The sequence below is a fragment of the Amblyomma mixtum genome, chromosome 9 (genome assembly GCF_055824585.1).
Source record: "Amblyomma mixtum isolate Tamu chromosome 9, ASM5582458v1, whole genome shotgun sequence".
NCBI lineage: Eukaryota > Metazoa > Arthropoda > Arachnida > Ixodida > Ixodidae > Amblyomma > Amblyomma mixtum.
The window spans coordinates 7,815,984-7,841,108 of NC_143020.1; the positions used below are offsets into that span (position 1 = coordinate 7,815,984).

The 25,125-nt window shown below is 47.9% G+C and overlaps 2 protein-coding genes across 2 annotated transcripts in view; one reads left to right on the forward strand and one right to left on the reverse strand.

Annotated features, from left to right (window-relative positions):
- The first annotated feature begins 2,646 nt into the window (after positions 1–2,646).
- On the forward strand, positions 2,647–11,801 carry LOC149328210 (uncharacterized). Its single transcript, XM_089558935.1, has 4 exons — positions 2,647–3,006; positions 6,810–7,948; positions 8,162–8,308; positions 11,423–11,801. The coding sequence occupies exons 1-4, from the start codon at positions 2,647–2,649 to the stop codon at positions 11,799–11,801; spliced, it is 2,025 nt and encodes a 674-aa protein (XP_089415061.1).
- Positions 11,802–18,003: 6,202 nt separating this feature from the next.
- The window catches only part of LOC149328211 (uncharacterized), a 29,352-nt gene continuing 22,230 nt past the window's right edge, over positions 18,004–25,125 (reverse strand). Inside the window, exons 4-5 of the mRNA XM_089558936.1 lie at positions 18,851–19,005; positions 18,004–18,147 (exon numbers count right to left, since the gene is read on the reverse strand). Of these exons, the coding sequence (XP_089415062.1) occupies positions 18,004–18,147; positions 18,851–19,005 (299 nt within the window). The remainder of the gene's footprint in view (positions 18,148–18,850; positions 19,006–25,125) is intronic.

The following is a 25,125-nucleotide window of genomic DNA, read 5'->3' on the forward strand; positions in this document are numbered from 1 at the left end:
TTTTCTGCACTCCTCTGGTGCATTGAGGATAAGCGCAAATTTCAATTGTCGAATACATCACTATTTTAAAGGCTACTGCAAAAAAAAAACTCGGCGTGCTTTACCTACAGCCTACATAGATTTGAATCCTTGAATACCGCAAAATTCTCAAAAAAGTGCTGCAGCTGCCCTTTAAGAAGGCGACGTCGCTCTCGCATGCAGTTTTGACATGGATGAGAGCGTGGTTGACAGTGTTCCTGAAACGCCTGCGAGGCGTTTCAAGCGTCTAACCAAGCGTAGCCAAGTGTAAAGGAACTTTCGCTCTGTCTAACTGTTTAGAATCATACAAGAGAGTAGAGGTGCTCGTTAGAGTACATATGACGGAAGCCAACAGGGGATGGCTTTTTCTTAATTTGTGGTTTTTCTTCATAAAGGAGATTAGTAAAAACAAGAAAAAGCAACTACTTGGTACCGGTGGGATCCGAACCCATGACCTCCGAATTTTGCGTTCGACGGCGTTTCTACGCGGCACTCGTGGTATTAAAGGGCGCACCACGTCCGCCGCTGTGGATGTGGGCGGCGCTGCTGAACACTCTAGAGGTTCGCTTACACTACAAATAAATACCACCCAAAGCAGCAGATTGCACAGCCATCGCTGTAGCAGTTGGTGCAGCACCGGGCGCTAAATTCGGAGGTTGTGGGTTCGGATCCCACCGGCGGCATGTGGTTGTTTTTTCTTCTGCTTTTGTTAATATCCCATTTCATTAAAAACTACAAGTTAAAAAGACTACAAGTTAAAAAAGACATCCCTTTTCTCCTCAGTTTCAGTGGCTGTAAATTTCCGTCATACCTGCTTTAGAAGAATTAAACCCTTAGAAATTTTCGTATTTGTGTCGCCATTAGCAACTGTGCACAGTTTGCAGAGTTTATCCAGCGCATCAAACACAATTAGGGCGTTGCCTTTCTACGCTACATTTTTTTAGAGTTGATGTGTCAGCGGGTCAGCTACCTTTTCTGGTGAGCTACAGATTCGTACGCCCAACCAAACCCCTTATCCTGAAGCGTCCTTCACAGCCTCGGACCCAGCGGCCGTAGAAGCCATCGCTATAGCCATCAGGATCAAAATGAGCGACACCCAACACCCCAACTGCAACATTTTGAGACTCCCATGCCGCCTGCAGAGCCTACTCTAGTAGTCGTGTCCCACGCGCCACTCTCAGCGTTCTCCAACATGATCACGTCATCACCTGGGCCCCAGGACATGCAATTGTCTGAGGCAGTATTAGGGCCGATGCCCTAGCTCAACAATATAACTACCCAACGGCGCACAGCAATGACATCCTCTACCGAATTTCAACCCATTTTTCCAGCCGCCTAGAGACCATTCGCCTAAATCGGCGACTCTACACCCCGCCACATGAGCAACTTTTCCCGGCGGACTCGTAACACCTAATACGCATCCAAACACTGACTTTCCCCAACCTCCACCACCTACACCGCATTCACCCAACATTATACGCAGATACATGTCCCTGGTGTGGCGGTGTTAATACGTTCACACATATTACATGCACAGCTAAACCCAACCACTTAAGCGGCCCAACGCGCCGCTGGAGCAATTGGAGTTGACGCTGGCCAGCGTGACACCCTGGGAGACCAGGGGACGCTAGTCGCCGTCGCCAAAGCGTCGGCGGAAGCTACTGGAGTCCTGAACTAAGAACTTCACTCACAATCCTCTCCGGCCACCTTTTTTACGATAAAATTTTAATCTCTGTTTCTCTCTCTTGAAGCAGTGGGAGGTGCGGCTGACCAGCGCCACCCTGGCATACCAGGAGGCGCTCATATCGCTATCTCCACGGCGTCGGCCAGAGCCACTGGGGTCGTGGACTGATGATGATGATGTCCTCAGTATTAATGGCACACACCCACGGCGGGGGATTGGCAGGACTCCGCGTGCTTGCCTTCAACCACCTTCTTCTTCCCTCTCAATAAATGTTTTTTTTTCTTTCCTTCGTAATGGAAGTTTTGCAACTGGTAGCATGAAAGGGCTCTGACATCTGCCGAGCGATAAAAAGAAAATTCTTCTTTCTATTCGTCGACTGTGGGCAAAGAAGCGACATTAGTAGCTGCACTGGGACCGCAACCCCAAACTCACGTTATCTAAGCGCCCACTCCAAACAGAAAATGAGCCGAGGCAACGCACATCTCAAATGCTTGAAGTCAGGAAAACAATGAAAGGCACTCGTGCGACTCCTCAAGTAAACGCGGTCAACGTCGCCGTTACTACAGATGTCAAAATTTTCAGACCTACCACAATAGGTTTGAATAAATTTCTTGGACATTACGAAAATGTGGAAATTTTGGATTTTAAAACACTGAGCTAATGTGGACGCCGACAGTGCGATTCAGAGAGTGCAAGTTAGCGGAAGTTATCTAGAAGTGCTGTAAAAACTGTGAATTAAATTGGTCGTTCTTTCTTTCGTGCGAGAAATAAGAGGGCTATGGGAAGCTGTTTTTTCTTTCTCGGCCGGCCCTGAAAATTACAGAAGGGCAGCTGCCGCAGGAGCACGAGCCGTATAGCAGACAACACTTCCCAAAGAGGGCGCTGGACACTAACAGCGGCACGCGCTCCTCGAGGCCGCCTTCCAGAGGAAGAAGACAGCCGCGATGGAAGCTCGGCCGGCGAGAGAAGACCTACTTTCGCCAACTGGCACCGGTCGCCCCGCGACTCGGACTTCCATCCTGCGAAGTAAGGAGTTACGATCGGCAAGCGCCTGCTTGAGCGGCGCATGTGGGGTCGCTGTGGCCACCGCCACCACCGCGCTGGCCTGGCTCGCTGTTCACTGGGCTGCCAATAGGGTTAACACGAGTGCCACTGGGACGAAGTTCTGCTGCCCCAGCGAGGCAGCCACGCTATTCGCCGCCATCGACGCCAACCAGCAGCCGTGCACAGATTTCTTCGCGTACATCTGCAAGAACGCCCTCGAGGCAGGATTCGTCCAGCGTGACGTGGCACGCGACTTGCTGGTGAGCCGCTTGCGCATGGCGACTACACTTCTAGTTTCGGCGAGGGTGCACTAGCAAAAGGAAAAAAAGCGCAACACGAAAAGAGAAAATGGCTCAGTGCTTATGGTGCTCTGCTGCTGACCCGAAAAACGCGGGTTCGATCCCAGCCGTGGCAGTCCAGTTTCGATGGAGGCGAAATTCTAGAGGCCCGTGTACTATGCGATATCAGTGCACGTTAAAGAACCCCAGGTGGTCGAAATTTCCGGAGCCGTTCACTACGGCATCCTTCATAGCCTTAATCGCTCTGGGCCGTTAGACCCCCATAAACCATAAACCAAACCAGAAAAATGGGATGCCGGAAGCACAAGGCACGGCAGGTTTTCTGTTTTGCAGTCGTATCCTTGCTGGCTTACCCCGTTGCTTCCAGTAGTAATGCTTGCTTAGGAAATATGCTGCAATTTTCTGCCCTTCCACAGGCATTTGGAAGGGGCTGCTGTAGTGTTCTAATTGCAAAAGTTTTTCTTTTGGCAAGTATCGGAAGCGAAGATAGCACAAACTGTTTCGGATTTATGGTGAAAATTTTGTTTTTCAGGAAAGGAAATGGCGCAGTAACTGTCTGACATATCTGGGTGGATATTCGAACCGCGCCGTAATGAAGGCACAAAGACGAGAGTGAAAGAAGAAAAGATGATAGAGGTGTCATAGTGGAGGGCTCCGGAATAATTTCGACCACCTGGAGACCTTTACCATTCACTGACATCGCACAGCACAAGGGCGTCTTTTGCGTTTCGCCTCCATCAAAACGCGGCCTCCACGGTCGGCTACCCTAACCACTGAGCCACCGCAGCGGTAGCTATGGTGCGGCCATTTTCAAATATGGCTTTAGTTTGGTTTGGTTTAGTTTATGAGGTTTAACGTCCCAAAGCGACTAAGGCTATGAGAGACGCCGTAGTGGAGGGCTCCGGAGATTTCGACCACCTCGGGCTGTTTAACGTGCAGTGACATCGCACACAAATATGGCTTGGAATCCAGTGTGCAGGCAATAATTCTAACTGCTATTCATTTGCAAACAATTTGCATACCTCATCGATCCGCTCCTTTTTGGAGAATTTTGACGCCATAAATATATTCCACTGCTCACGTGGTAGCACGAGACAGCCTTGTGGTGAGCCGCCCGGTGTGAGCGATATCAAATTCAGCAACTGGTCGGCACTCTAGAACTTTAGCTTCTCGGATTTTGAGAGCCGTAACCATGTCCCTGTTGTAAACCCGCAAGAAGAAAACAAAAAATCCGTGTGGCTCAAAAATTTGCCCAGAAATTGTTGACCATTCAAAAAGCCGTACCGTTTCGCATAACTCCGACGTGTATGCTCAATAATGAAAGTTTGCTTGCTTAGTACGAGTAGGAAAATTTCCAATAATTTTACACCTCGAGATTTTCTACGAAGAGCACGATGGCGAAAATGAGCAGTAACTTTTATTTAATGGTCGCAGTAGCAAAGTATACAATCTTGTTTACTTGCTGAATGCAATCTATATCAATTTTCTTAATTTCTAAAAACCGGAAGGCGCCGGAACTGCCTTTATTACAGAGTCGATTATTTCAGACTCTTCGTTGCCTACAAGGTATCTACTGACGTAATCGCGAACGGAACAACCAAAGAACCAGGCTTCCAGTCTCAAAGGCTACCCCACAAGACCCCATATTCACATTACCAAATAGATCACAGAGAGATGCGCAGAATGTAACCAATCACTGTATTTAGCTTTCATTGATTACTAGAAAGCAGTTGACTCAGTCTAAATTACAGCTATCATGCAGGAATTGCGGAGCCGGAGCATGGAAGAGGCATGCGTAAAAGTACTGAAAAATATCTCCAGCGGCTGCACAGACACCATAGCTCTTCTCTGAAAAAGAAATCAGATCTTAATCAGGCAGGATGTCAGGCAGGGAGACACGATCTCTCCGGTACTCTTCACCATGAGTTTACACGAAGTATTAATGATCTGGATTGGAAAGAGTAGGCAATAAAATTAAATGGAGATTAACGTGTAAATCGATGATTCGCTGATATTTCCTTTTAGGTACCGCAAGGGACAAAGTTCAAAGTATGATCAAAGACCCAAACACGCAAAGCAGAACATTAGGTCGAAAATTTAATATAAAGAAAAGTGGCTTTGTTTGATTTGGTTTATGCGGGTTTAACGTCCCAAAGCCACTCAGGCTATGAGGGACGCCGTAGTGAAGGGCTCCGGATATTTCGACCGCACGGGGTTCTTTAACGTGCACTGACATCGCACAGTACACGGGCCTCTAGAATTTCGCCTCCATTGAAATTCGACCGCCGCGGCCGGGATCTAACAAGCGTCTTTCGGGAATATCAAGAAAACTGATGTTCAACAGTGTCGGAAGAGAACCCAACTTATATAACAGGGGCAGCGAAGCGTTGGGATTGGTGAGGGAATACCTATATCCACTACATAGGACAGGTAGTCACCGCAGGTCCGGATCCCGGAGATGAAACAACCAGGAGAGTAAGAATGGGTATCGGATCGAGTACATTGCGGAGGTATTTTCAGATAATGAACGGCAGTTTACGATTATCCCTCAAGAGGAAAGTATATGACAGTTGTATGTTTCTGGTCACAACGCACTACGGTCACATGACCTCATTTGACCAATCGCAACTAGCGCTCACTTTCCTAACTGCGTAGGTGCGATGACAGAGCACGTTAAAGAATCCCAGGTGGTCGAAATTTCCGCAGACCTTCACTGCGACGCCTCTCATATCCTGAGTCGTTTTGGTACGTTAAACCCCCATAAACCAACCAACCAATATTTTCATTTCCTAGCAATTGAACGCGGAGGTTTATATATTTGACATGCAGTACCCCGGATAGTTTCCCGGAAATACTGGCCAGCGTAGTTCGTGTTGAATATCAATCAACCACAACCTGCACAACCACAACGCATCATCAACGGACTAACCAGTGGCTACGAGCAGGGGCATCTCTGCTTGACAGCTGTGGCATGAAACGGTCTAGTGTCGAGACGCGGCATCTTGTTCCACTTAAGACATGTGGTTAACAATAACATTATATTCGGTTTAACATTTCTCAAGCTTGTCATATCGTTAGTACTAGCTACCTACAAAACACACACAAAAAATTGCTATCAAAAATTGTGTTCTTCATTTCCACTAGATGCCCTTTGCTGCAGTGAATGACGGAATGATGTTACGCGAGTGTCCTTGAGTGGCCGCGTTTCGGGAGATTTGGGTTCCTACTAGGCAACTTTGTAAGTTGCTTAACAGATCATTCATGAGGCGCTTAGCTCTATGCCACTATTGTGTTTGAAAGCCAGAGTCCTACTCCTCGTGGCACAACTTACGATTTTGATGCGACTCAGACAGTGACCTTCAATGCCTCACAAGGTCAAACCGAATTGCGCGGTGGTATGGCCCAAGTTATGGTAGTATATGACCCCGTGATCATATGACCGTGACCACAGGGTACCGGACCTTAACCTTTACCTTTGACCTTGGAGTTGACCTTTGATATGAGACAGTGGGCGCCACATTGACAATGACCTTCAATGCATCACAAGGTCAAAAAAAACTTAACTGCGTCGTGGTATCCCCCGAGCTATATTAGTACGACCCCGAGATCACATTGCTCTGACCATTGGGTACCTGACCTGGTCCTTTAACCTTGACCTTTGATCTTGATATTTTATTTCAGACAGTGTAGACCATCCCTAACAGAGCTTTCGCTCGAGTAACTAGCTTCAAGCCACGTTGAACCCAAGCCATTTTTTTTTGCAGTTGGATGTCACCTCTGACATCATCAAGGGCACCCAGGACTACGGCAGTCAGGCGGCAGTCTCACTTCACACCCTTTACACATCGTGCATCAAAGAGATATGGAAGGAGCACCAGCGAGTCCGGGATGTTGCGGCGGCCGTGCTAGAAATCACCAACACCACCACGCGAACAAGTGGCGCAAGCTTACTTCGTTTGGGCCTTGTGGTGAATGAGCGGTACGGCCTGCCATTCATCTTCGATGTATTGAGTTCAGCAGGCAAAACACCGTGGCTCATGTTCGTTAGATATACACCTCGTGTCGGTGACCACCAACATCACTGCGATGCTTCCTGCTCTGATGTCACTCTCTCCATCCTTAACTCCCACTTTGGCAGTAATTATACCAATGCGGACGTCTCGAAGTGGGAACAGAAATTTCCGGCTGCCTCGCCAAAACGATCATCCGTGTCTTTGAAGGAGATTAGAGATGCTTTTGGACATCTTGAAGCGTCCCAATTCAAGAACATATTGCTCGAGTTCCTTATAGATGTCGACAGTGCGAAAATAATTTCTGCCATAGCTAAAGCGGGCCTCTTTGAGGACGTTCGGCTTCTGATAGACGCAGACCATCAGCCGTTGGCGTCGTTGTACCTGATGCTTCTTGTCGCTCTGCAAGCCATGCGTTACATTACACAGGGCAACACGCTAAGTTCACCTGATATGCGTAGCGAGGACGTCTGTCAAAAACACGTACGCCGGAGCTACCACCTATGGCGCGTAACGTACGTGGCGGCACTCGCGACTCCCGCTAAAGACCGCCAGCTGCACAAAATTTTCGAAGCCACACAGCGACGGTTCATTGAATATGACCCACTTCGGCGGCTGATGGCAGCCGGAAACGACACAGCCCACTTCCGGGCCGTAGTCGCCAACATATCGCTTATGCTACCTGGAGACCTGGTCTTCAGAGAGCCAGCCGTGCCGCACCTGACCTCCCAGGGCTTCCCCCGGAACTTGTTCTTGGCTTTGAACTTCGAGTTCGACGCTAAAAAGGAGACAGTTCGACGGGGCGTGCCCTGGTTTCGAGACAACCCCGACAGCAGAACGGCGGACCGCATGTTCTTTGCGAATGAGACCAGTCTGTACAGTCGGGGACAAAAGTCTCCGGACCACGTGTTCCTCTAACGAAGCCGATACCTCTGTTATTAGTCGGCGGCTGGAGATCACACTTGTGGAGGTAAAAGTTAAATTTTTGTTCTTCCATCTCCACAAGTGCGGTCTTCAGCCGCTGTCTGATAGTAGAGCTATAAGCTTCGTTTGAGGAACACGTGGTCCGGAGACTTTTGTCCCCGACTGTACGAGTCATCACTGAGCTACGGGTGGCTGAGTTCCGGTACCACTGACCCACTGCTCGCCGACGCTTCGGTGATTGCGAGTCGCATGGCCGCCTTGATGTGGCTCAAACTGGTCAGCTGGAAGGACTGGTCACGAGAAACGAAGACAGCTCTACAATCCCACAGGTGACGATAATGCGGAAAGGAAGCTATCACTCCTGAAAGAACGCGTTCTTGCATGCAGCAGACTTTTTTTGTTGCGGCTCCCATCACGTTCGAGATGAAATTTACTCCATTTCTTGCATGCTAGCGTCGTCAAAATGGTTACAGAGTAAGTGGCGTCGGAGGCAGGTGTCTTCGCTGCGAACGTATTTTCAGACGCCTCTGGTGCACCGCTTCTGGTAGATTTTAACATGCTTTAGGCGGGGTTTGACAGCATACCGTCTAGTCAGGTATCATGGTGATGGAGTGCTAGTCATTGGACAAGGTAAATGAAGATGAACATTTTTTTGACGTTGCGGAAGCACTACGGCTCCCTTGTTCACCATCGTAACAATTAAAATGAGAATTCTAGTAAACAAGGGAGCCATAGTGCTCCCTAAACTTCAACATTTTCATCCTCATTGATCTTGGCCAGTGACCAGTACTCCACATTGTACATGCTTGAATCATTTCTTTGGTGACAGCTAAGCCTTAATCACTTAAGATAGCCTCCGTTGCTTATGTGCCGTGAAACCAAAAAACAGTTCGTCTTCTAAATTGTGGCAGCAAAATAAGCCCGTTCTTCATTACTGTGTTTTCTTTTCTCGCGTCTGCAGTTCGGCAGTGTCGACCTTAGTAAAAAGTTTGTGTTAGGGCGGTTCGTTTATGGCTTATGGGGTTTAACGTCCCAAAGCGACTCAGGCTATGAGAAACGCCGTAGTGAAGGGCTCGGGAAAATTCGACCACCTGGGGTTCTTTAACGTCCACTGACATCGCACAGTACACGGGCCTCTAGAATTTCGTCTCCATCGAAATTCAAGCGTAGCGTCCGGGATCGAACCAGCCTCTTTCGGGTCTGCAGCTGACAGCCGCGCTTCGTTCAGCTGGCCGCTGCGATGGGCGGTTGTACTTGAATAACGTTGGCACAGAATCTGCCTTCAAGCGCCGGTTGAACGAAGCCTTAGCGAGTCCAAAGCTCCCTCTGAGGTACACGCTGTCTTCACAGCAATCTGGCGCGAAATGCTCCGAGCACAAGCGGGAATGATTCCTCGGAGACCAGTTGACACGGCGGACAGCTCTCATCCAATTGTCGCGAAGGTTCTTATCGCTAGGAAGCCAATGGTAGATCACGCCCGTTGTCACAGATGAAGAGTTTGTGCAGCCCACAGCACATCAGAAGTTGCCGTCACCCATCACTCTGGCGTACACATCACATCAGGCACTTCAACCCGCACCCATACATACTGGTGAACAGCGCAAAAAAGACGGGACAACGACAAGACAAGCGCTGACTATCAACTGGGTTTACTGAAGGACGGAAGGGTATATATACGAAAACATAACACAAAAAGTAAGATGATAGTGTGAAAGGGCAGTGAACAACAAAACCTATGTCACATGTGAAGTGATGTATGCTAATTCCTTGTTGCTAAGTGTCACGGAAGGATTCCTGATGCATCCGTCACCTTGCCTGTGGATGTGATGCGCTTCCATTATTTCGCGTGTGAGCTTATCTTTATGGCGGAACAGAACCTCGGTTTTCTTGTACTCAGGTGCGCACTTGCACTTTTTGCGGCGGAACTTTGTGCGCGGAAGCCCGCCGTCTTGTTCCGATTTCCTTTCTTGCTCCCTTTCATGATGGCATTTGCACTGTTCACAATGAGCGGGAACGTGGCTAAGAAGGTCACTTTTCCTTGTGTTTTCATGCTCCATGAGCCTTTTGTTTAAGCATCTGCCGGTCTGCCCGACGTAAACAGCACCGCAAGAGAAGGAAATTTGGTACACCACGTTTTCTGCACATGGTACAGAGGATGAAACAGGGCGTACCTGACAGCCTTTCTTCTTTTTTTCCTTTGCCTGTGCAACCTGCTTGCACATGGAGCTCAGTTTGTGGGGAGCAGAAAACACAACATCGACATCATACCTGCCGGCAACCTTCTTGAGACCGTGAGACAAGCCGTGCGTGTAAGGAACCACCGCTGGTCTTTTCACCATCTTGCCTTCATTGGGTCGCCCATTTTTTACAAATTTAATCAACTTTTCGGAAGCCCTGGAAATTATTTCATCCGGATAACCATTTGCGCGTAACCTGCAGACAAATTTGTTAAAAATGGCATTTACATGTCTGGGGCTTTTTGTGGCCTTACTGCCATTTTCGCCTTTAGGCGACAACTTCCTGGCATTTTGGGGGGGTTTGTTGTCTGACCTATCCGCCCGCGTCGCACGCTCAGAACCTTGTTTCTGACACGCAATGCGGTCCTTTTCTCTAGGCTTTAAAACAACTCCATCTTTCTTTACATCAGTGACAGATAGCCCTGCCAACTCAAGATAACAGCCCTTCATTTGTTTTTGCTCCGGCAGTGGTGCGTTCATCTCTCCTCTTTGCTGCGAGCCTCCCGCGTGCACCTCGGGACCAATAACTGACTCCTTAGGTTTCCCACACTCACAAAGGGTACACTTCTCTCCAGGTTGACGAGCAACTATCTCGTTGGCGTCGCAGCTACGCACCAACTTCGCGCAAACGACCTTCGGACGTTCCACTCCCTCTAGGTTATGCGACTCGTACCTCTCAGGATTGCCCTGTCGCTCCTTTTCGCACATTTTCATCGGTCGAGATGAACATCGGTCGAGATGAGCATCGAAAAATCGCCGGAGCTCCCCTTTAACCACTAAGCCACCCTGGAGGATCATCGCCGGGATGTCATCTAGACCTTCATGAATTAGGGGGTGGCGAGGGGGTTGAGTGGGGACCTGGTATGAACTCCCATTGCATAGTTGTCACGTGGCTAGGTATGTCGTTACATTACGCCATTGTCACATGATCTGGTGTGACGTCACATTACATCGATGTCACGTGGCCTGTCATGACGCCACACTTATATGATGTCATCACTAACCATACTAACTAGTCTTGCCGTTACCTAACTAGTATTATGTAGGTGCAACGTCATTTTCATGACGAGACTCCTCAGCTCGTGACGTCACACTTTGCCGTATCTTGCGGACATGACCCTGAAAGTCAGCCATCTAATGATTTCGCATTAAAAAAGTCCCCTCATACCTATTTTCAGGTTATTTTTGACAATACTTTTCATGCAGGGAATGCGTGCTGAGAGCCTCAGGCGCCGAGTACCTCGACAACATGCACCGTGTGGTAGAGCTGAAAATGGGGCTGCAAATCGCCGCCATTGTCGGGGCTGCTGGCACAGCCCGTGGTGAGGCCGTCACACCAGCGGCTGCAAGAGCTAGCTGGTACACAGTGCAGGACGCCTGGAGCCTCTACCGGATGTCCGAAGCCCAGTTCTTCTACGCCCGCTTCGCCTACTACCGTTGCAGCATCGCTTCGCAGGCTAGAGCCGTAGTGAACGAACTTGTCAGGGGCAACGCTGACTTTGCCACGGCATTTCAGTGCCCCGTGGTTGATTACGGTGACTGCGTCAACCTTACTAGGCCGAATGATGGACATAGAATTATCTGAATATGTTGTTGTGACGGACATACCCGCCTGGTTATATTACTGGATCTGTTTCAGTAACCGCCTTTTCTACCGTTTATTTTTTGTCTTGTTTGCATAGGCTCTTAACCAGATTACTTTGCAGACGTGCGGCCACCGTACTGTAGATTTCTAAGATCGGATGATTATCTTAATTGCTCTTTCCTGTTCATGTATGCTGCTTAGCTTGGTTTAGCTTTTTACACTTTCGAGAAATCTCTAATTTGTTATATCCACGATGGTTTGTTCAAAGATATATTTCACGTCACGAGCTCTTCCGCCGCCTGAGGGGGTTTCAAAAACTTACCTGCTTTCGACACCAACCGTCCAGTGATCAAATATTCCTTTATGCAATTTTGACCATTTCTGAGCGTGAAAATAACGTATCATTTAACGACACTTAAAACGTGTCATTATCCTCCACTATAAATGTTCTCCGGCGTAAGCTTTAGAGGTCTTATTTCTTAGGGTGCTTTGAATACGCCAAATTAAATTTCCCGTGTCTGGAATTTTCATGTGCTGTTATTCTGCTCTGTGATCTTCCGCGTGCTGAGTCGAGCGCACGTCGGAAAATCTCAATGAAGCTCACCCATAATCCAGGAATAACTATTATTTGGGCTTGATTTCAAGGCTCTTTTTGGTCACAGGTACTGCTGGACATACCGTAGCTTCACGAATGCAAGTTGCACTTTAGATTCACTGCTATGTTTGAAATAGATGAAACTTTTCTGCTGATGACAACACGAGATCGAATGTCCTAGGCCATTATAATAATTCAACTTTTGGCACCCAACCTTTGTATTCCTACCCTAAATACGTTCCCGTGAGCACTGAAAATGAACTAGGAAAATGTCGCACAAAGTTGAACAGCACACATATCTGCATTGTGTCCTATCTTATTGGGTTATGTCCATCGCAGTGCAAGAAGGCGGTTGATGCGAATAGTGACGATAAAGGGTTTGCTATGCGAGCTGTATCAGATTTTGTACGCTTGTGCCATCACGCAGGAAAATGAGAGAATGTCATGCGATTGCTTGGCTTGCATTGCGAAAACTGCGTTGAAGTGGGAGAAGTGGTGTTAACAGCGCACGCGCAAATGCTCTTTCTACCACTGAGGGACCCTCTAGGTCTACACGTCACACGGACGCAATTTATTTCCACCTCAACTTAATCTTCGGAGAGAACGCAATTTCAGTTATCGCAAGTTGCAGGGTTCCTTAAAGAAGGAAATATACCATACAAACTGTAACACTTAAAAAACAATAGTCCATCAGGAGAAAGGTGTTTTAGTCCTGAGCATGGTGCTCGATTGCCTTAGCTCGTAAGCAAGCCAAAATACACTCACGACGCGATACCTTTAAGTGGAACACGCGAATGAATTTCGATAGTCGCGGGTACAGGCGCTAGGGCTCGCTGCATGTACAGTCAGCGCCAAAGATAACTGGGCGACGATGGTTTATTTCTAAGCCGCGTAGCGAAGCACTTACAGCAGCCGCTAAGCGCTGAATCTGTGTCCTCACGTTTTGGCACCTTTCAGTCTTCAGCGGTGTCGTAATGGCTCCGTTATATGGTTGAGAGGCACAAACCCATTTCTCGGTTACTTTTTGCAAAGGTGGTACTTAACGGTGTGGATATGACTGAATGGGGACGTCGCAGCCTCTTTATATATGGAGCGAGTGAGGCATCGTAGACGCTAGGTGCTCTCTCTTGGGTAAGCAGAACCATTAATGGTGGAACCAATAACTGCCTCAACTGCCCTGATGTCTGCAACGTCGATTTACGGCACCACATCCGGACTTGCCCCGGCAAAGCGAGCATCCCCGTCCTCTGCAGCCCTGCCCTCCACGTTCAGACATACGGATACTGGACGGCATCCAGTGGCGACGCCACACGCAAGATCAGTGACCTTCTTGAGTTCGTTTCCGAGTCCGACGTCCTAGCCTTCATCTAAACCTTACCTCACTTCCAACTTAAGGTTCAGGTCACCTTTGCCCAAAACATGTAGGAAGAAAAACTCAGGAGAGGCCCTTGCTATCCGAGCTGCACGCCAGAAATGTAGGCCGGAAGTCACGTGCTTTCGCAAGGACTGCTGGGAGTGTTTGGCCGACGGCGCAGCTAGGCTATACGCACCATAGCTAAGTGGAGCCGCGTCGTCTGCTGCATTGTCTGCTGCGCATGCGCTAGCGCGCGGAGACGTCTGCCAAGCAGGGGGGAGCCGGCTTCCAAAATTGTGACGGAACCGGCTCTCCTCAGTTCTCCCCTTCCTCCATGGTACAAAAGCATTGATGTATGAATGAATGAAGAATTGCTCAGTAGCGAGCGCCTTGGTGTTTCATTTGGGTGCCGCAGAATTTTGGTTTATTTGCAGCGCATGGCCAGCTTAATTAGAAACATAACTAAAATAAAAACCAGCCGACAACGTAAGTTTTCTATGATTTACTACTTTTTGTACTCTTTGCAATTTAGTACTCTGCTAGCTAGTTTTGTACTTTTTCCACTCCAAGCTCTTGAAAGCCATTAGCCACGGAAGATTCCTAGGTACCAAAGAAACGGCGTGAGTCTGGAGTAAATGCACTGAAAAAAAAAATGATTATCAGTGGAAGACTCAATTATCCGTATTCGTGAACCGGTGCATCCAGTGTATTTTGATTTAAAACAGTGATTTCGGATGACTTACATGTGATCCAACAATTGTGCTGTGTTTTCGTGTAAGTTCAGTGCGGGCAGAAAGACACCTTTATGTAATTTAACGAAGAGTATGTGGAGCTAGCCAAGCAGGAACGAGCACATTCCCTTTCTAGATGTTGCTCACACTGTAGGATGTCAGGGATGCTGGATATAATAACGCTGGAAAAAATATAATTGTTTTTTAAATCCGATATTCAATCACTAAAAGAACTTCATTTATCGCCAAAGTCATGAATAAAACCAAAGCGCAGTGTTTAGGTTCAGTGTTTAGGTGCCGTGGTAAATGTAGCCCGGTGGTGCATGCAGGTTCCACATAGGGCCATCTGCATATGCCAAGCTTTTTGAGGCCCGGCTGGCTTTACGTCAGAGCTGAAAGCGGGCCCGACCTCTCATGCCAGTCTTAAGCCGAGCAGCCTGGCATGTGTTCACGGCCCAGTCAGCTGCCGAGCATGTTTCGTCAATTTAGTCGGCTGCCTACCAGAAGCCACTGAACAGCCGATGGTTGGCAGTCGGCCTGTGCCGCTTGGGTTATCGCATATAACGTCTGTTAATCTTGTGTTTTATTTAAAAGCAGCGCAAGGTTCAGTTGGCAGCATTTCTCAGCAGATACTGAACCAGACAACTTACTCAGCGAAAAAAAAAACTATTTCTCCTATCCATTATTCGTCATGCAGTGAAGCCTTCAGTGGAACGATAGAAGAAAAGTAGAGCTACACATTCGAAGGCAATGACAACAGCGTTTGCTACTTTTTTTTTTGTCGAAAGCAACTTTATTCTATCCTGCACAGAAAAAGGCGGTCAAAAATTTTCATTCCAGAAGTTATCTAGGATTTACCTCAGATTGCGTGAAATACCTCATTAGTTTATTAGTTATCTCTATCATAAGAAAGTGCCTCCATCTTGCCCGCACAGAGAGGCTAAATTAGCGGTAATAAATGTATTTCATGCCAGTAGAATAACCTGAAGTTATCGTCATGAAACACCATATCAGGACCTTTTTCATAAAAGGAGCGATCGAAACTTGAAGGTCCCCCTTTACCCGTATCCAACATTCTTGGATAAGATTTCTGAGTATTGAAATATTCTAAGGTACTGTGTGCTAAATATTGAAGGTAATAGTCCATTCTTCCGATGTGTAGCAAAATCTTTCAAACTTTTCCCATCGCTTGCATCGAGCAGTTAAGATCACCATAGAAAAACAATGGGAAAGGCTTCTGACCATAGCAAAAACATTAATAGCAAAAAAAATGCCAACCTGCTGACTGCAGAGTTGAAGATATATTTATTGCTATAGTAAAATTTTGATATATATTAAAAAATTGCGCGCATAAAATATCTCCCGTTGAAAAATGCTTTTCTCCAGAATTTGAGCATGGTAGCAACAAATGCGATTCCTTTGTAGCATAACATGAATAGCAAGACTACAACTTACCTTTTCTATATTAGCCAAGTTAGATAAGCCTTTCCTCTGCAAATAATGCGTGGCATTTATGATTATTGGTCACGATCAGCATAGCTTCAACGAAGCTTTATGTGCAGTTCGTTTTTTAAGTGCGAGAATTGATGAATCTGAAACTGACTTTTCATTTTGAGCCAAACGTTTTATGTAACTTGCTGACTAAAGCAGGCTAACGCTATTAACAAGTTAGCATTTGTAGGGTCAGTGCAATTGGGAATAGCGAGCGCCGTCTGTCCGTATGAGCAGTAAGAGGGGGCCCACCTGACATAGCAGCAGGTGGCAATGAACTTTCATATGTTAACCTCGGATATAACAAATTTTCGTTCTTACCTCGGGTACAACGAAATATTGTGTGTGGACCTAGGATGTAACGTACTTAGTGCGTTTATCTCGCATATAACAAACCTACCTGTACCACCTCGCATATAACGAACGCTTGGCTTCTAACGCATTCACTTCAAGATCATCTGAAGATGTGCTTTGCAACCTTGTCGCCACAGGTCACGGATACCCGTACTTTGTGACTCGATATATCTCCTTCGTGGAGGCTATCGAAAAGGGTTTAACTTAAGGACAACGCAGTGAGCTGTGGAAAAAAAAAAGATTGGTGTAACGTTAAGATATCGGAAGCGGGCTGAGTGGGTGACGGAACAAACGCGGTTAATAACATCCTAGTCCAAATCAAAAGGAAGAAATGGGCTTGGGCAGGGCATGTAAATGAGGAGGAGGAGGATATAGAAGAGGAAAGGCAGGAAGGTTAAGGCAAGATAACCGCTGGTCCTTAGGGGTAACGCACAGGATTCCAAGAGAAGGCAAGCGTAGCAGGGGGCGGCAGGAAGTTAGGTGGGCGGATGAAATTATGAAGTTTGCGGGGATACGTTGGCCGCAACTGGCAAAGGACAGGTTTACATGGAAAGACATGGGAGAGGCCTTTGACCTGCAGTGGGCGTAGTCCAGCTGACGAATATGATAAAGATGATGATATCTGAAGACAACTTATTAACCTGTTCTGGCACCGAGGGAGAGATCGCTCCTTTTTATAACGGCACGCGTCGGCGTACTAGTATCCATGGTCTATGGTGGGTGCGTTACCTTATGGACCATTCGCACGTCGGATTCTCGTGGACAGAGGATGGTCTGATGTGAGCGTCACTAGTGAGTGGTTGCCACCAGAACCAAACGGAGGGCGGTTACCGTAGAAAGAGGAGGGTATATAGTCAAAGCGGAGGATTGTCGCACGGTCAGTTTGAGCAGCTGCTCCGACGTGCGCCGCCGAGGAGGGGGTCATCGGAAGCACTGCGCGCCTATTATAGAGCGTCGGACTGGAAAGGCGAGGTAGCCAGAAAGCAAGTATGCGTGTAAAACCAGAAACAGCTCTCTAGGACTATGAAGATAGGAAATCTCTATCATAATTGCTATCTTAATATACCATGAAATATAAATACATTGTCAGCTGTCACTGAATCTCGCGTTACAAAGTGATACCATCCTGTGACTTTTTTCTGAGTTTTAAGCTTATTTTTGAGCCCAAACAGTTCCAAGGAAATCCATTTCTATTTTGATGGCTGTTATTTAAGGCTCACGAATCAACCACAAACAAGGCCTTTTATTCACAAAATTCAATAACTCCTAGGCTGCAGTACTTTATACCGCAGCGTCGCAATCGATTCTGTTCGTTTTATATCAAATGTATTTAATTCTACTTGCATGAATCTTGCTCTAACTATTTAAGCAAGACTAATGGCGGCTTCCGTGCAGTGCGGTAAAGGTAAATAATTTTTTTTTCACAATCAAAAACTTTTGAGAACAGCAATGCTGAACGTTCATTGAAGCCCTAATAAACAATAGAATTCTACATTTACATACTGCGCATGGTTCAAAGAAGGACCGTCTTCAGGTGACAGTTACTTCCGCTTTTGCAGAGCGAACAATTACGCATTTCGTTGCAGCGATGCTTATGTTATAAGTAGGTGCCTTTCCGATATAAGATAAAACTACTTTTTAGCAGACGACTACGACATGTATAAAAATGAAAACCTGTTACAAGAGATAAAAAAGTCTGTTGAATATCATGGTTCTGGCAGTTTTGCCGAGTTTAGTGTTCAGACGGCAACAACTGCCCGTACTTACTGTCAAACGTTGTCCTTCCGTACACAGCTGCTCGATTTCAAGGTTCTGGATGCACTTAAAAATAAGAAAAACAGACACGCGTTCAGGTCATACTCAGGTCAACGCAGGATACCCCCAAAAAATGTTGTAACGGAAGTTGCAAAGGGAAGTGTAACATTCATCATCGGTAGTCGGCGAAAATACGGGGGACACGATAGTTTTAATGGCTCCGTTCAGCGGCCTCGCATTCTCTTCATATCACTTCGGAGACACCGAACGCTTAACGACGCAGGCCCTAGCTTTAAAAGCTCAGGCCTGGGACTTTACGCAGGCCCAGGGTGCCTCAATGCTGTTTTCCAATGAACCTACTTACGCAGTTATATGTAAGTCAATAACTAGAATGCGAAAGCCAACTGGAAAAAGTTTCGGATGTGATAACAACCATAGTAGTGATTTGCTGGTTTATATATGTCAGGATGAAATAATGATGTAATCTATTTTCACAGTGTGACCTGCAAAAAAAGTTCCGAGGATACCTAATTACCAAAGTGTTTGCAACGCAATAGCAAGAAACTGTTGATGCCTTTTGCCGTTAGTGAATAGTGACGTCATTTCCGCTCTCGTGACGCCACTTCTCTCAAGTCGACAGGAATTCTGGGGACGGCACTTCACTCCATTTAATGGGCGAATGTTATTACCGACGGCATTTTTTTTATCCCGATGAGGTTTTTTTTTTGTGCTGCCGCATTAAAAACAGGACTGCCTTTTCTACACTTACTTGGCCCAGGTAGCTGACGTCGGGAACGATAAGGGTATCAGGTTTCTCGCACGTAACCTGGACCATGGCCAGATAGTCCTCGCACGTCAGGCTGCTAAGGTATTCTGGCAGACGGTTTCCCGTGACGCACCTTCGCACGATGGATTCAGTCTTAGCTGCATGAAATCAGAGCATTCCAAGATAACAAATTCGGCTGTACTGTCTGCTTCGCCGGAAGGAAACTGCGGCAAGCATGCCCTTACTGGCCTAATAAGTGCGTTTCGTTTGACGCACTCACCCCAGGCACCGTGAATGCGCACGCTCCTGCCCCCTAGTGACCCAAACGACAGCAAATTAGATCCCCTGCAAAGCTTTCCATCTCCATACACGCTCGCAATACCGCCTTTGAATTACGGCCTCTTAGGGCTACATGACTAATGATGGCAGACTGTACTGTGCTGCTACCCCTTGGACGTATACAATCCCCCCGCCCCCTTCAGGGCAAACACTGGAGCACAACGGCATCCACTCAGCTGTGAAGGCATACATCGGTGAACACTAAGATTCCGTCAGGGAAGCCGTAAAAGACTTGCAACACCTCTTTTCTTCTCAAAGTCCCCACGAGGACAAAACGCAGAGATGAGAACCAATTTCTTTAAGTAACGACCTTGAGTTGGAAAGAGAAAGTTTTATATAAGCAGCAGTGGGGCCTGCGTACTTGCAGCTCCTCTACGATGCTCGGTTTATCGCTTGGTCGTCTATCCCATCCCGCGGGCAGCAAGTCTAACAAGCGCGACAGTGACCACCGCCGACAGGATCCCGCTGCTAGTCGACTGGCAGCAACTGGGCCGCTACCACTGCCACGTGCTCATAGGTGGGGGACGTCAGCGGAGGAGAAAAAAAATGGCTGTGGTTTAACTCTGCTTAAACCTGGAGTGACACGATAGCTACAGCTGGCCGAGTGGAACTCGCTGAGTCGAATTGCAAAGTAAGTCTTTCGCCGCTGCGTTTCGCTGGGCGTTCGTTCTTCCTCTCCGTCCCTGGATACGGCTGTCGACACGGCTGGGGGCGACGGACGCCGCCGTCGAGGAGAGTGGACGCATCCCATGTGCGCTTCGCAAATGTTCGATGTTTTCGTCAGTTTTGTCGTTTGTGCTCGCAAACTACTGTGCTATTTCAGCGCCGGAAGTCTTCGCGACCACCGCGATACCACTTTTTTGGCAAGTGAAGCCTTTGCAATTTCTAGAGACTTTTGGACTCACGCCACCCGGCAAGGCTGCTCAGCCTAACCTGGTGAGCGGCTCCCCGAGCCGCCCGCGGAGTGTACGCACTGGCTGGCTTGTCGTGGTCATGACTCGCATGGAAGTAACTGTGGAAGGAGATAGTACCCAGCCTGAAGAGCTCTGCTCTCCAGTAGGTTGGTTTAAGGTTAATAATTGCAAAGTCAAGGCCCTCTCGCAGACAGGGGAGGGAGAGCAAGCTGGCGACACGAGCCGAGATGGGAGTTAAGACAAAGCTTCAGCGCAAAGAATGGCGATAAAGAGAGAGGGAAGGAAGCTGGCGAGGCACTCTGTTGACACGCAGCAGACGCGCCTCTCCCCCGAGCTCCATAAGATAGTGCTCAGACAGAAAGGTGATCTCAAATTTATCATGGAACGCACTGACGCAACAGCGGCGGACGCGGTGAAGATGGCGGCAGGTTTTAAACCGGCGGAAGTTAAGGAAGATATCGTACTCCTCAACCACAAGCAAAACTCGATTCTCATCGGCACTTACAGCCCGGAGAGGATGCAAAAGTACCTAAAAATCGGCTCCATTCCAACGCCAAAGGGACGCGTTGAAGCGTTCGTCTACCTGGCTACTCCGGACGGCTGTGGGAAAGGAGTTATACATGGAATTCCGGTCTCGCGCACCGTTGAAGTCATTCAAGATATGCGGAAGTGCTCGCGTAAGACGGAGGTGATGGGATTCAGGCGACTTGGCCGTGAGTCTCGCACCATGTTGTTACTCTTTGAAGATGAGACAGTGCCACACTGGAATTATTATGGAGGCATGCAGCTACGCTCCCATCTCTGCAAGAAGAAATATGAAGTCTGTGTGACATGTGGTCCATTCGGACATCGAGCCGACGTATGCCCGTACCGAAAGAACATTAAGTGCCGAAGAAGTGGAATAAGCAACCCCCCTCAGGAACATACTTGTGACACAAAGTGTGCCCTCTTTAGGAAAGGGCCCGTACTCGGAGACAAGAAGTGCCGTGAACTGTACAGGACCCCGCACATAATTAAGAAGAGACAGTGGGAAGAACAAACGCAAGACAGTGAGAACAAGGCAACAACAGACAGCGAGAGCAACGCGTCTTGACGACAGAGCAGACCAAGAACCAGGGCAGAGGGAGGATTTCACATGCGACAGGACTCCCTCCCGCGCCTTCAGTCGGGGACAGGCTCTGGTGGTCACGCTCAGCTCACGGGACTCTCCAACTCCCGAGGTCGCTCGAGTTCCCGGGACCGCCTCAGCTGCGAAGGCCCTTCAGGCTCCCGGGGACATTCCAACTCCCGGGGTCGTTCCGGCTCCCGGGATCGTTCCAGCTCCAGGGGCCACTCCAGCTCTCGCAAGCGCTCCGCTTCCAGGGGGCAGGATCACACTGGCAACAAATGGAACACCGAAGCCCGGCCCAAAATCGAGGGACGCTCTGACTCTCATCGGCAAGGGCCAACTACGCGCACGGACAAGACCAACGTGCCGGATGACCACAAGAGGGTGAGCTTTGTAGATAAGGTCTTCCATACTCATCCACGCTGAGGGTCTGAGGACATCTTACAACTTAAACGCATGGTGCAAAAATCAACCGGTGCGGTTACGGCCCTTCAAAATGAAAACGCGGAACTTAAGAAGCTGCTGCAGCTTAAGATACAGATAGATAAGAAACGACAGAACCCGAAAAACCCAGAAATAATGCCCATGAGAGTACGATGTTGGTGGAGAAATACCTACCACCACCCAGCAAGAGAAAATCGTTAGAGGGCGCAAAACCCGAACTTACGCTAGAGGAAGTCTGCCATAAACTGGGGACCAACATTCAGGCCCAGATTCAGGCCCTGGATAACAAAATACAAGCGCAATTTCAGGCATTGGAAACCAACATGCAAAGCCAAATTCAGTCGATTCTCTCCGCAATACCTGGACTTAAAAGGCGTAACACAAGGACACAGGAATGAGCTCTTAGCCATCAACATATGGCAGCAAACTGTGGAAAATACCATTCAGCAAATTCAATATGGCCATTTACACAAAGAATAACAACTACTCGCTGTGGCAATGGAACTGCCGGAGGTTTCGACGGAAAAGTCCGATCCTCCAGCAGCTCCTTGCGTCTCTGAAGGTCCACCCAGAGGTTATCGCCCTCCAGGAAACTGAAGGCGCGTCAAAATTAATTGGTTATCAAGCTTTTAACTCCGCAGGCGACAAACCTAATGTTACCACATTCGCTAGAAGGAACATTACGGCCATTGAGCATGACACGGGCATCCGCTACATACAGCACGTCCTCGTCGAACATATTCCGGCCAAAAAGACCCAACGCAGTTTTTTCATTCTTAATATTTATAGCACTCCAAGTCAAAAGAAAGTTAAATTCGACTCGCTCTTCAGAAAAGCGATGCGCATCGGCAACAAGCACGCGCTGGTTATTCTAGGTGACTTCAATTCCCACCACCCTGCGTGGGGCTACCCGCGGCCCTGTACGAAGGGGAGAGAGCTATGGCTCGACATACAGCAAATGGGCTTCACCCTGCTCACGACCCCTCTCCCCCCCACAAGAATGGATAACAGCGTGTGCGCTGACACGTCCCCAGACCTCACCCCGGTGAAGAATGCGGGTACAGCTGATTGGTCAAAATCCTTGCTAAACCTAGGCAGTGACCCTTATATACTTGTCACGGAAACTGACGTTGGCCCTGCCAAGCGCCAAATGCGCTCCCCGCGTATTATCGAATGGGACGCTTTCCGCGACGCTCGTAACCAGGACGGGAGAAAGGCAGAAATCACCAACATAGAACAATGGGCGGAGGAACCCCGCAGTGATGCTAAGAATGCGACTAAAACACTCGACAACAATGTGGAACTTGAAGTACTAGACAGCCGCCTTCTTCATTTGTGGGAGGCCAAAGCTAGTATGGAAAAGCGATTAAAGCGACAAAAGTGGAATCGCAGTCTAGAAGACGCCTAGCGCGCCACAACAAAGCGATTGAGGAATATGCACTTAGACTGTGCGATCAGAACTGGGAAGCAATGTGTGACCAGCTTGACGGCAATATCGGCCTATCCAAAACATGGAACCTCCTTCGCCACCTCCTCGATCCAGAAGGTAGTAAATTCACACAGCGACAAAATTTACAGAAATTATGTTATAAATTTGAAGGTTCGGAACAGGAACTCCTCGATGCAATTCGTTGTCGATATATAGGCTCTGCCACCAAAATTCCTTATCACGTTATGAGGGTAAATCCAACAGCAAACTTTACGCCCCTATTCACGAATTCGAGGTCCGAGCAGAAATACTAAAGCTGGAAACCAAATCAGCCCCGGACCCGAAGGTGTAACCAACAAAATTCTAAGAAACCTAGGTGACAAATCTATAATAGCGCTGACCAATTTCATGCAAGAATGCTGGGAGAAGGGTGAGATTCCCAAACAGTGGGAAACCGCTGAGGTAATTTTCATACCTAAGCCAGGCAAACCGCTCAATCTAGAAAATCTAAGGCCTATATCCCTCACATCTAGCGTCGGCAAACTGATGGAACATGTGATACAAACGCGACTAAATTTCATCGAAGACAATGACTTATACCCCCATTCGATGATAGGTTTTAGATCTAATTTGTCCACGCAGGATTTCATGATACAGCTCAAACATGACATATTAGGCACTAAGTCGCTCGATGCGAAAGTAATAGTGGGACTTGACCTCACTAAAGCTTTCGATAATGTAAAACACGAGGCGATACTAGAAATCTTGGCTCTTTTAAACGTCGGGGAAGACACATACAACTACATTGCCAATTTTCCTTCAGTCAGGATAGCGCGCATCCACTTTGGTGAAAGTGAAAGGCAGCATGGGCACCTCGCAGGGTTCGGTACTTTCCCCTCTTCTCTTCAACGTGGCTATGATACGGCTAACCGAAGAGGCTGGAGGGGATAGATGGCTTGAACTTCTGCATGTATGCGGACGACATCACCATGTGGACGACCCATGGAGACGACGCGCACATCGAACGTACGCTACAGAAGGCCATAAATGAGGTAGAAAACTATGTCAGCCGTAGGGGCTTGTAATGCTCGCCGCAGAGGTCTGAACTTCTTTTTCATCGAGCGCTGCATCAAAGACAAACTAGAACCATCCCTAACATCAGATTACAAACGCAAGGGGCGGAGATTCCTCATGTTGAAAAAGTCAGAATTGTAGGCATGATTATACAAAGCAACGGGCATAACGGTGATGCAATAACTAAGATCGAAAATTGCGCGCAACAAACGATGCGACTCATACAGCGGATTGCCAACAGGAGACACGGCATGAAAGAGCAGAATCTCCTGCGGCTGGTACAGGCGTTCGTAGTAAGCCTCGTATGCTGCCCCGTTCCTTGATCTTAAAGTTTCAGAAAAGGAAAAGATAGATGGAGTTATCAGCGGTGCACGAAACAAGCTCTAGGATTGCCCATCCGTACATCCATTCACCGCCCCCTAGAGATAGGCATGCACAATTCTCTGGAAGAAATTACGGAAGCAGTTATTACGTCCCAAATCGAACGCTTAGCCGGGACCACAACCTGTAGGGCCATTCTAGAAAAACTCAATCTGGGCCGAGATAACAGAACAAAAGCCAAAGTTGACATGCTCGGAGAAATTCGGGACAATATAGTTGTACCCCCATTACCGAGGAATATGCATCCTATTCATCACTCACTGCGTCGGGCCAAACGGGCAGAGGCGCTAGAGAAACGCTTTCGTTCCTACAAAGACGAGGACGTGGTCTACGTGGATGCCGCTGAGTATGGTAAGAATACGATGGCCATTGCGGTCGTCAATATTAAACAACTCCTCAAAATAAGTGCCTCCATACTCACGGGTAACCCAGAGACTGCCGAGGAAGCTGCCATAGCACTGGCTTATGTAGGCACAAAAGCGAGGTACATCATCAGTGACTCCAAAGTAGCCATACTAAATTTCAGCAGGGGCCGGGTCTCCCCTCTAACGAATACAATTCTAAACCGTCATGTAATAGACCGGAAGAT